The sequence below is a fragment of the Miscanthus floridulus genome, chromosome 10, assembly GCF_019320115.1.
Source record: "Miscanthus floridulus cultivar M001 chromosome 10, ASM1932011v1, whole genome shotgun sequence".
In the NCBI taxonomy this organism is placed as follows: Eukaryota; Viridiplantae; Streptophyta; class Magnoliopsida; order Poales; family Poaceae; genus Miscanthus; species Miscanthus floridulus.
In genome coordinates, this window is record NC_089589.1 from 5,724,406 (window position 1) to 5,736,577 (window position 12,172).

The window sequence follows — 12,172 nt, forward strand, 5'->3', positions numbered from 1 at the left end:
TGATGTGAGAGGGCAACCGTCATCACTGTGCATTGGTAAAAAGAATCAAATGCCGCAGCCCGCAGTCTCAGCCGACTAAAAAACCGTTTTTTCTTCCCTTCCCTTGAATTTTTCTATACACAAAAGAAATTCTAGTTTTGGGACGGATCGATGAAGTTTGTCCAGGTCATTCACACATATTTTTAGTCAGGTATACCGGTAGGAGATGGTGATTTTTAATTCATTATATCAGATGTTTCGGCAACTGGTGGGGGTTCGGCTTCTTGGTAATTGCCATCTCTTTTGACAAAACTGAGCACGTCGGTGTCACTCTCAGCCCGAATTCACGGCTGGAACTGCATGCATGGGCGGATTCCTTCTTTGCCAAGAGGCGCCTGCAATATTTTATATTTTTTATAAGAGGCGCCTGTAGAGTTGACAAATACGTACATGACTGACAGAGTGACGACAGATGGGATCTTTCCCTTGTATGATGGTGGTCAGAGATAGCCTGAATGATGGAATGACGGCTGTTCACACAGGCCACCATGTTCACTCAGGCCTTGGGTCCAGTTTAGTTTGCAAAAAATTTTGCAAAATTTTTTACATTCCTCGTCACATCGAATCTTTGGACGCATGCATGAAGCATTAAATATAAATAAAAAATAAAACTAATTACACAGTTTAGACGAAATCCACGAGACGAATCTTTTAAGCCTAATTAGACTATGATTGGACACTATTTACCAAATAACAACGAAAACGCTACAGTAGCCATTTTGCAAAATTTTTTGCATCTAAACAAGGCCTTGGTTTAGTTCCAAAAATTTTCACATCGAATCTTACGACACATATATGAAGTATTAAATATAGACGAAAATAAAAATTAATTGCACAGTTTGGTTGGAAATCGCGAGACGAATGTTTTAAGACTAATTAGTCCATGATTAGCCATAAGTGATACAGTAACTAACATGCGCTAATGATGGATTAATTAGGTTTAACAAATTCGTCTCGCAGTTTCCAGGCGAGCTATGTAATTAGTTTTTTTATTAGTATCAAAAACACCTTCCGACATCCGCAAAACATCCGATGTGACATCAAAAATTTTCATTTCGTGAACTAAACACACCCTGAAACTGGTCACTTGGTGAGCATGGGATTCCACAGAACCTCATCATGTACTAGGGCACGTGCATGCATGCTGTAGCTTGGTCCAGAGTGCACAGTGCTTGTACGCACGCGCCGTCCATCTGCAAGGATGATCTGGCTGGCCCCGGGCAGACGGACGGTGCTGGTTGCACCGGTATGGTGTGCTATTGGATAGATTTGGCGGCCAGCCGGCGCCGTAGTCGTTGAAAGCCGATCTTGACCCGTCCAGCTAGGCTTGCTAGCTAGATGGACAGATGATATATGATGATATGATAAGCTCATCTCCGTACATCTGTGGAAAGTAGCAGTTGTTGTTGGCATAGTTTTTTTGCTGACTACTAGTGTCAAAAAGACGTGAAATATCTATAGAAAGGGGCCAGATCACACTGTTCTTCTTTTAGGACAAAAAAAAATCCAATGGATAATAAAAACCTATTAGAATTATTGGAGTATATATACAGGACAAAACCTATTAAAATTTGCCCCTGAGCCCTGAAAGTGACCTCCCTTTGCTGACGGACACCGAAAATAGAGCGATTTCTTGGACACTTTTATTGTTGCCAAATTTGATGAAGGACACCAATGCATTAAAATATTTATTTCTGGCTTATTAGGAGGTGATAGAAGAGTGGTGAAATGTCCTTTTTGGCCCTTTCTTCTTCCTCCTCTCTCGCTTTCTTTTCTTTCTCACCGGCGGCGGTAGTGGTGACGAGGGCGAGAGGCGGAGATGGATGGGGGAGCGAGGAGCGCAGGCACTGGCGACACGAGAGGAGACAAGCGCGTAGGCCGCCTCCCTCCACACAAACCTCGCTACCGGTGAGGTGCTCCGCCGTAGGTTGCTGCTCCTCGCGGCTGGACTTGCGCTCTGTGCCACCGCTTGGCCCACCGTCCTCTGGGCCTGCGCGAGCACGCCGATCTACGCACACGCGCCCCGCCACCATTCACGCAGACCCGCACTAGGGCTTGCGCGCAGCCGCTCGCGTAGACCTACATCGGGGCTCGCGCCTCCGCTCCGCTTGGCTCACGCTGGGTCCCACGCGCCACCGCCCTTGTCTGGCCTCGTCGTGCCGAGTGTAGGCGCCGGTGCTCCCTTGTGCTCCGCGGCTCCTTGCCACCGCCCTCGTCTGGCCTCGCTGCGCCAAGCGCAGGTCCCGACCGACGTCGGTGAGCCGTGGGGGAGAAGAACAGGGACAGAGGAAGAAGAAAGAGGAAGGGAAAAAGGGACATTTCACTGCTCTTCTCTAACATCCCGAGCCAGAAATGAATATTTTAATGCGTTATGTGTCCTCCAGCAAATTTAACAACAAAAAAAGTATCAACCAGCCAATTGCTCCATTTTTTTTGTGTCCGCCAGCAAAGAGAGTCCACTTTCAAGCAAATTTTGCCTTATGTTAAATGTCTACTATGTGAGCATGATTCGTGTCCCACAACACCCAGAAGAGGCCACAGGACGTGATACAGTAGGTCAAAGGAAGAGATCATATATAGGATAGGATATGGAGTGACGGTGACACTCCACGTACGACCCTGATGGTTGATTAGCTAGCTAAGTACGCCATGTCCAGCTAAGCTAGCTTAAAGCAGGGAGATGATGTTTGCCATTATTATTAGAGCAACTTCAGCATTTGACTAAACCCCCCCCAAAAAGCCTGGTTTTGAGGTAGGAAAAAAGTCTTAGAAAAATTGCGTCCATCCAAGAGTGCCCTATTTTTGGAGCCAAAACTGGTGATATACCACCACCAGCCGGCTAAGGGTGGTGGCCCAAGCTTGGCCATGAGTGGCTAGGGTTGACACGGGAGGGTTACGTTGCCATGGTTGAGCAAGGGCGGCTAGGACATGACTAGGGCATCTAGATGGTGTGGATGGCAGTATGAGTCACAATCCTTCCTTTTTCCAAAAGGTAATTGGATAATTTTTGCCATGGTTGAGCAAAGGCCATGTCCAGCTAAGCTAGCTTAAAGCAGGGGATGATGTTCGCCATGAGAGGAACTTCAACATTTTGACTAAAATTTCCAAAAAGCCTGGTTTTGAGGTCGGAAAAAAAGTCTTAGAAAAAAAAGGGATTTGCTATTTTTCATGTGTCTGAAAAATAACATTTGTTTAGACAACGGATGTGAGCCAAAGATGCACAAATCTTGAAGCAAGACAAAAGGACCACGTCGTCGCCTGAACAAAAGACAGATTTTAGGTTTAGGAAAAGTGAAAAAAAAACCCTCCTTCCAAGACCAAAACCGGTGATACCACACCTAGAATAATCAGTCAAAACCACACTGGATATGGATGACCAGCCACCACCAGCCGGCTAGGGGTGCCCAAGCTTGGCCATGAGTGGCTAGGGTTGGCGAGAGGGTTGCCATGGTTGAGCAAGGGCGGCTAGGGCGTGACTATCATTATCTAGATGGTGTGGACTACGGTATGAGTCACAGTCCTTCATTTTTCCAAAAGGTAATCGGTCGTCATCCGACAATCAGCCAGTTCGGCTGGGGCTGAAACGATCGTATACGATCGTGGATTATTACTGCTGGCTGGTTTGGTGTGAGAGAAAAATACTATTCTGTCTGAAAATTTACGATCGTTTACGACTAAGCGAACAGGCCGAATAATGACAAATTCATTTATTGTGCTGCTCAAATAGTGCAAACTTTTTTGCAATGTCCAAAAAAAAACATGACGACTCTGTTCCAGGATATGTAGTGCTTCATAAAGATAGAGAAGGTGGGCAGTCAGGAATGTATCAGGATTACTTGACTGATGATCCTACCTGCCTACTAATTTTGGATGCGGGTTTGTACATATATGTTTTGTTTGGTTTAGTCAATCCTATATACATTATACTGGAATTCTAATTATTCTTTATTTGCGTAGGATTAGAATGACTCAGGATCTATCTATATCTTTTATAAAGCTAATCGGAACTACAAGTTTATCTCAACATGCAAGCCATCCGTGCCATCCCTCACTAACTATCCACATAATCTCTCATTAATAGTCATGTCACCCCACTAACTTCTATCCTCTTAATTGCAAGTATCCATATTATCTTCACTTAATTTCATTTTAATTTTTTCACAATATCTGCAGCGACACACGGGGTATAATCTAGTTTTTACACATTATGAATGCTGTCGAAGATAATGATAGTCACTTTGTGCAGAAGAGAAATACAGGTTATTCACTTTGATTAAGTTGCTTTAAGAAAGTCGCTGTGGCATGCATTCTGTATGCTAAATTATGGAGTTCCGGTAGATGCTATTGACGAGTACGTTTATATTGGATATAGTACGACTACAAAGAGTCTGAGAAGGTTTGTCAGTACAGTGGTTGATGTTTCAGAAAGTACAGTGGTTGAAACTTCTTAAGATAAATATCTGAGATCGCCTAGCGTGACTGATAACGCATTATCACTTGCAATTCGTACAGCAGGCCTTCTTCTTGCCCAAGTCCTCCATACCATTCCTACAATAGTACAATGAGTCAGCCAGTGAATTGTAAACACTACTTAAATATGATGTTCTTGATACGATATATGTATATAAACATTCAGGAACCGAGGCATGGAGACCACAGGAGCGGCGAGGTCGGCGCTAGCTCAGCAACCGGCAGATCAGCGCCTTTGGTGCTGGTGCAGACAAGTACAGAGCAGAGCATTCGGCAGAGTAGCGCTTTGGTGCAGACTACTCCATGGTATCCTCAATGTCTGATTGTTTAAGTCCAAACTGTAATTGTTGCGAACTGAATGTTACTCCAGAATGTAATTATGAGATCTGAGACTGGTGGTGGGTTTGCAGCCGCTGGCATGTATGTATGCTCTCTTCTAGACTGTAATTGATCTGAACTGAATGTTACTAGATATCGAATTGATCCTAGAATGTCTTCTTGCAGATATTATGCTCTCTGAATATCCAGTGTCTCTAATATGGATGTGTGCTCCCTGATACTAATTTCCAATGAGTTGCCATCAGTCGGCAATACGACATGGGTAACTTACATGATGGAACTGCATCATTGACTTCATGAAAATGAAACAAGAACAAGACTGCACATGACGCTACATCGAGACTGAAATATAGTGCAGGTCAGGTGGCAAAATTCAGTATGGCGAAATGCTCCGTAACCAAAAATTACAGAAATGGCGAAGTACGAGACTAGTGGATAGATATGCTGACCAAGACATTGTAAAACCATGCCATGATCACCAAGTACATGTTATGGCGCATATTCGTAGCTAGAGAGGAGCTATGAGATTGAGTTATGCACATGTTCCCTTCCATCCTCAGGACTGTCAGATTCTATTTGGAGTGGAGGGCAGATCTAACCTGTATACATCTTCACTGAGTTGCCTCTGACATGGCAAAAGAGGACTCTAGACTGCAGCAACAATAAGCTACGCTGAGACACTGTAATCAAGCAGCTCTGCTAAGCCATGTGTGCCAATAATCTACATTCATGTAGTTGAATCAGTAACAAGATGCGATGATCGGATTTTGGGGGAAAAAATCGTTTCTTTCTTTCTTTCTCTTTGTAAATATTTTTGTTCCCACGTGACTTTTTGGAACAATTAAGTTTCTGCCATGCACAAGAAACGATAAGGTATCATTTTTGGGGAAATCTTACCCCTCCCATTCTAAATTTTAGTTCTGAATAAAATATACAATAAGAAGTAGTGTTTCAAATTAAAAATATGGAAAAAAACATTGCAACTAATAAGATCAAAATCTGAAAGAGAAAATCTTGATTCACTATGTCATGGCAGGTACAACTAGAGCTAATATAAATTAAGACCTTAAGACAAGGTGGTTTCACCAAGCAAATATTGAAGACACACACAGTTGTCACATGAAAATTAAAGAGGAAAACTATGAATGTATATGAAAAATATATTTAAAAAGTAATTGGTCAATCTATCTATTTGGGTATTTTGTTAGAAAATAAATACAGAAATAGTAGAAAGATAAAACCAATTTGTTTTAGGTACAACATTTGGCTATGAACTATAACACTTATGTCTTATAAAATTCTACAAACTTTTAATACTTACTACCTCTGTTCTAAAAAGGTGTAATTCTGGGTTTGAATCAAGACAAATTTCCTTTAAGTACGACAAAATTTATAAAAAAATATTATTAACATTTATGACTAGTTTTGGATTGAGTTTCCTTAAGTTTGACGAAACTTATAAAAAATATTATTAACATTTACGACTCTAAATAGGTATGCTATTGTAAGGACTTGCTAAACCTATAAGGGGGGGGGGGGGTTGAATAGGCCTGTCAAAATAAAAACTTAAAAACTCTGTTAAAAACCTGAGCAACACTTTTGCTCGGAGGACCAGCACTGCTGTTCGGAAGAACAGCACTGCTGCTCGAGCAGCACTGCTGGTCACTCAAGCAGCACTGCTGGTCACTCAAGTAGCACTGCTGCTCGCACAGACCCATGAGCTTATAATTCAAAAACTGCCCAAGAAAAACTAGATCGAGTAAATTACTGAGCTTCCTGAGGTAGTATTGAACCTATTCCACCACTTGAATCAGATCAGAAGGTTATGCACAAGTAGATTGGAACCAAACCATAGAATCACCACAAACTCAAATATTGCAATGCAAATCACAAGAACACAAATGAGACACCGATTTATCCCGTGGTTCAGCTCGACATTAAGGCTTGCCTAAGTCCATGTTGTTGAGGAAGCCACTAAGGCTTGGGTTTCGCGGAACCCTATCCTCGTTCAAGAGAATGAATTCTTGAGATGAGGGGTGATTTCACTAGTTGATTGAGGTGATTACAAACCTCTTGGGGCTGCCACACAAGTTGGCAAGCTCCACGAGCAACGCTCTAGCCAGCTAGGAGCAAGCTTCAAGAGTAATAAATGTAATCCATCGGTTTGAACGTGAACCACGAGCTCTACGAGTTGGAGATCAGTTGGAGCAGCTCTCAATCAAAGTTGGAGGCTCAATCTCTCATAGATTAGCAAGGGAATCAAGGGAGAGAAGCTTGGGAGCTTGGAAGCCTTGCAATGGAGAGAGGAGAGGTGCTCTGGTTGCTGAGTCGTGGAAATGAGCGAGGTGACCATTGGAGGGGATGAGGGAGAGAATAAAATACCCCCTCAGCCCCCACGGTCATTTTAAGTCGCGGCAGTGCTCCTCGCTCACGTGGCACTGCTGCTCGGCCAAAGACAACCAAAAGGCGATGGAGTGAAAGGCTTGTTGTCTTGGCTAGATAATGAGGATATTTTGGTGGGTATTTGAGCTCATGGTTACACATTGAGGCTTGTGCATTGTATCCCCTTTTGTAGTGCGGTTTTTTCTAAACTCAAATTCGAAATACGAAATAATTAAGCGCCTTTGAATCGGTCACCGTGTTCTTTTGTAATTGGGGGCTCCACCAACACATGTATAATCCTCCTTGTCATTTTACCTGTTTGTCAACTTGATAAATCTCATTAGTCCTCTAATTATGTGGTCATTATCACCAAAACCCACAATAGGGCTTGATTGCACTTACATGTATAATAATATATTTCATGATGAATCTAATTACAATTATTTTGTATCATAAACAATATATTTTATATAAAATTTAATACAAATAATTTGTAGAAGCTAGAATCTTTTTTTTTTTACCAAGGGAGTGTACGAAAAGATTATAGCCCATGCATGTACGGGATCACACGTTGACAAGGGAGTGATGGCTAATTCTAAGTAGGGAGCAAATTTTGGGTCCATATGGCCCATTTGTGGTATAGAACTGTGCGCTGACCATTATGGCCCATAAAAGTTAGGCCCGGTTACTTGCTCTCCAGGACGCCATTTTAGCATCCGAGTTCAAGGCAAAACTGTCTGAATACAGGGCACCAATTACACTAGGAGCCATATCGTCATGATTACACAAAGCTGAATCAGGATCAGAACAACTGTTACGTGAGTTCACGTCACAGCAAGCAATCAATGATGAACGGCTAGTGGCTAGTTCATTCTAGAAAGGGAATAATCAACCGCCGTTTGACATAGCAGGTGCAATTCAAAGAGATCCTAGTAAGCTCTAAAACCTTTCATTAGCAACTAGTTAGCTTTTCATGAGCACGCTTAGAGCGAGATAATCTATTTTATGTTCTCGGGCATGACTTCAGCAACACCGGGCTTGGACCTTACCCTCCTCCTGTCTTATCTACTTTCTCATCATCGGCCATCATCTCTTTCAAGCTATAGAATATATGACCTTATTTGGCAGAGAGTTCGGTATTTGTATCATCAAGAAATCTCGTTTCTAGAGCTAATAATGGTACATCAACAGCGTTCAAATTTATCACTTTTTGCTTATAGTTAATCTATTTAAATCACTATTTAATCTCGAAGTTTAGATCTAACTTGGGTCTCAGAGCTAGAGCTATGCCAAATAGATCGTATATATATCCTTGCCAAGCACTTAAAAAAAAATAATGGATCAAATTCCGTATTTCAGACATCCTCTTTGGAGGAGACTAAACTTATTACAAGAATGTGACGGCTACTATATATACCAGCACTAACACTAGCACATGTCATAAGGTATATGTAGCCTGAGACATCAGAATATCGATCCAAACACATCACTGATGTATATAAGATGACCTAGATCTGATCAGGAAGGGCAAGCAGTTGGAGATATGGAGCAGATGGATGGAGGGCACCAAACGTACAGGCATGGTTAGGTTCTTCAGAATGCATCTGACGACCCCATGCTGCCGACTACAGCTAATAAGTAAAATTTCTTGGCGATTGCTTCTAAGAATGGGTTTGCAGAGGTTGATCGACCGTCTGGGGAAACTAAAGTAATAATATATAGCTGCATTGTTGGCATTATCTTCTTGTACTGCAGGTACCCGACGACTGATTATATTGTGTGCGTATGAAAGAGCTAGCTACAAGCTAAGCATAAACAAATCGCTGTCTCCAGTGAGGAGACTTTCTGAACCAAATGGGGGAGGATCAACCAAACCCTATATAGGGCTTATCTATGTGTGGACCATGCACGCATGCTTATATATATTATATATATAAATAAATAAACAACAAATGGTTCGGTTATTTACTTTTATGTAATATCGAAGTTCGAAACAGTCTGCTAGGCCAGTGACAACTGTAGGACCCCTAGGGCGTTCATTAGAAACGTGTCGTGTGTATGGTTAAACTTTTCTTCTTAATTACAATGATACGTAAATCTTTTGCGTATTCGAGAAAAAAAAACGTACGCCGCGGCCGTCGTTTGTCTTTCAATTGGTCCACTCACGCATATGCACCCATGGATGCCGATCCTTGCGTGTGTGACCAGTCCACATGCATGCTATGCAAGTAATCGTGGACTCTCGGGATTTAACCCGGCCGGTTCATTTGTCCTCAAGCATAGTATTTGTTTCTTGGACATTGGTTTCATCAGTGACAAATCTAAATCAGCAAGGACATTGTGAGATGTGGAAATGTGGAATTACTATATGTATATACACCTTCTGTCCATTAATGTAATTAAGGCAATAGATTTGTCAAACGAAATTCATGCATGCTTACTGTATAAAAATTCACTTTTCCTAAAAAGCACGTGCCTGAAATCTGTCTTTGGTTCAGGCGATAACGTGATCTTTTGATCATGCTTCAAGATTCATACATCTAATCCGTTAGATCTTCATGGCTCACAATATTCGTTGCCTGAATAAATGCTATTTTTCATGCACCTGAAAATAGCAAATCCCATAAAACTTAGTCCAACTAAATTCATGCATGTTTACTGTATATATATAAAAATCAGGCCAATAGAGTTGATTTGTACCCAAAGTACTTTTAACATGATGTTGATTTCATAAAAATTGACAATATATTCTAAGAAGCAATAGGTCAATATCTACTCTGCGTGCAACACAAACTATTCTACCATTACTTCAATGGCACAAGCTAGGACAAGGTCGATGCACTGACCACGTACGTTTTACTCTGATCCATCCGTAGCCACAACGGGATGAGCAGGTAGCAACAAGCAACAAAGGTATATTCCAATAGAACAACAGCTTTGGATTCACTCATCTAACTGGATAAGGCATACCAATTAAGCAGCACATGATGAATACAAATACTCCTATATAAATATATATGTAGTACAAGAAACGTGGTCGTCGTTCATTGATCCACAGGTGGCTTTAAGTCGTAGTACACCTCCTAGTTTACAATAAAAATATTTTACACTAAAAAAATGGAAATAAAATACTCAAGAGAAACTCAATTTGAATTGTGCGTTCCGGTCACAAGCAAGCGACAATCCAGTTCTTCCTCTCTGTGGATCGCCTCATCTCCAGTTGTCCTTCTCCACAGACGGTGACGACGTTCAAATGGCGGCAAAATCGATTCACCCCTTCGGCTCTGTTTGTTCTTGTGTTGCACTTGCACCCGGCGAAGTTTCAGTTGAAATAAACTTGTATATGAATTCATATCAAGATCTCTCAATTTCGAACGCGGGAAAAAAATTCATGTTCCTGCGTTTCTCATGTAAAATTAAACTGCTGTGAAATTCCTGCGTTCAAAACACTAGCTGCTACTGCATCTCCAGGAATGGGTAGCTCAGGAGGCTGCTGTGCTGAAACAACCCACTCGTGTCCACAACCTGCTGGTTGCAGTAGCTGCTGCTGGACGTGCTGCCCAAATGGCTGCTGTTCCTTGAATCAGTTGGCAGCACCTTCGGTTTGCTACTGAAACCGTTGCTGCCATAATCGAAGGACTCAACGCCGTCGTTCATGGCGGCCGTGGTCATCCGTTTCCTCTTGTTCACACCGTTGTTGCAGTTATTAGCAACGACAGAATCAGCTGAACATGCTGTTGCGTTTGTGTGTGGCAGACTTATTAAGTGGTTGTTGTTCAAGAAGTTGTTGTTGTTGTTATAGTTGAGTGCTTGGTGTGTTTCATGTGTTGTAGTTGGGTAGATTAGAGGAGGGTTCTGCTGCGGCAGGGCTTCGCTGCCATCAACTGGGCCGTCGAGGATCTGCGACAGCGCCGAGTAGTGGATGCTGTTGAGCAGGTCGGTGAGCGAGCACGACTTGGTCAGCGTCGTCTGATGGAACTGGAACTGGTCGTGCTCAAGAGGCTCGGGCTTTGGGGATTCTTGCTCCACCGTCGACGAGCCCTCCTGCTCCTGCTCCTGATGATCTGATGGCAACTGGAAGTCGTTGCTTTTCTTGTGGATCCTGCACAGCACCCAGTCGTCCAGCTGCAAACGTAAACTAACATGTCAGCTAGCCGTGAAAGTAACTGCAAACCAAGCGATATTCAGAGTCTCACACACACACACGCACCCTCATGGATCCTCCTCTGCGCTTGGCTGCCGTGGCCGTCTTGCCGTCGGCGGCGGTGACGAGAAGGTACTCGTGCATGATCCAGTCGGTCTTGACGCCCCTGGGCGGCCGGCCGCCGTAGTAGACGAGCGCCTTCTTGACGCCGATATGCTGGCCGGTGGGCGTGGACATGATGGCCTTGTCGGTGCCGGTGGCCTTCCAGTAGCCCGACCCGGCGGCGCGGTTGGGGCGCGCGCCGTTGGGGTACTTGCGGTCCCGCGGGCTGAAGAAGTACCACTCGCTCTTGCCGAACACCGCCTTGGCTGAACACAAATCAAATCAAATCAAATCTCAGGGCGTGTGTGTTGGTAGATAAACTATGCGTGATGGATGGATGGATGGATGGATGGATGGATTGGTTGGTTACCGGGGAGATCCCAAGGGTTGCACTGGTAGATGTTGACCTCGGCGATGATGGGGACGGGGCAGGGGATGGAGGCGACCTGGTTCATGAGGTAGTGGACGATGAGCTCCTCGTCCGTGGGGTGGAAGCGGAACCCGGCTGGGAGGTTTAGGTTTGGTACCACTCTGCTGCTAAGGCTGGGGCTGGGGCTCGGCATGGCCATGGAAACAATTAACAATGCTAGGTCACCCACTGATCTGTTGTTGACTGCAACCGGAGAGGGAGAGGGAGAGACAGTCAGAGAGAGAGAGAGAGAGAGAGACTCTCAAGGAAGGAGATGCGAGTGCTTA

General features: G+C 43.5%; 1 protein-coding gene across 1 annotated transcript; it reads right to left on the reverse strand.

Moving 5' to 3' along the window:
* Positions 1–9,934: 9,934 nt before the first annotated feature.
* LOC136487553 (NAC transcription factor 29-like) lies at positions 9,935–12,172 on the reverse strand. Its single transcript, XM_066484680.1, has 3 exons — positions 11,847–12,172; positions 11,441–11,742; positions 9,935–11,355 (listed from the first exon to the last, which is right to left on the reverse strand). Exons 1-3 carry the CDS (start codon positions 12,043–12,045, stop codon positions 10,687–10,689), a joined length of 1,170 nt encoding a protein of 389 aa, XP_066340777.1. The 5' UTR covers positions 12,046–12,172; the 3' UTR covers positions 9,935–10,686.

What these genes read in the sequence shown, in the direction of transcription:
- LOC136487553 (XM_066484680.1), bottom strand. Translation starts at nt 12,045, where the DNA reads ATGGCCATGCCGAGCCCCAGCCCCAGCCTTAGCAGCAGAGTGGTACCA. An exon ending in CAACCCTTGGGATCTCCCCG is followed by an intron (nt 11,743 to 11,846) that starts GTAACCAACCAA and finishes ATTTGTGTTCAG; the next exon opens with CCAAGGCGGTGTTCGGCAAG. An exon ending in GCAGAGGAGGATCCATGAGG is followed by an intron (nt 11,356 to 11,440) that starts GTGCGTGTGTGT and finishes TTACGTTTGCAG; the next exon opens with CTGGACGACTGGGTGCTGTG.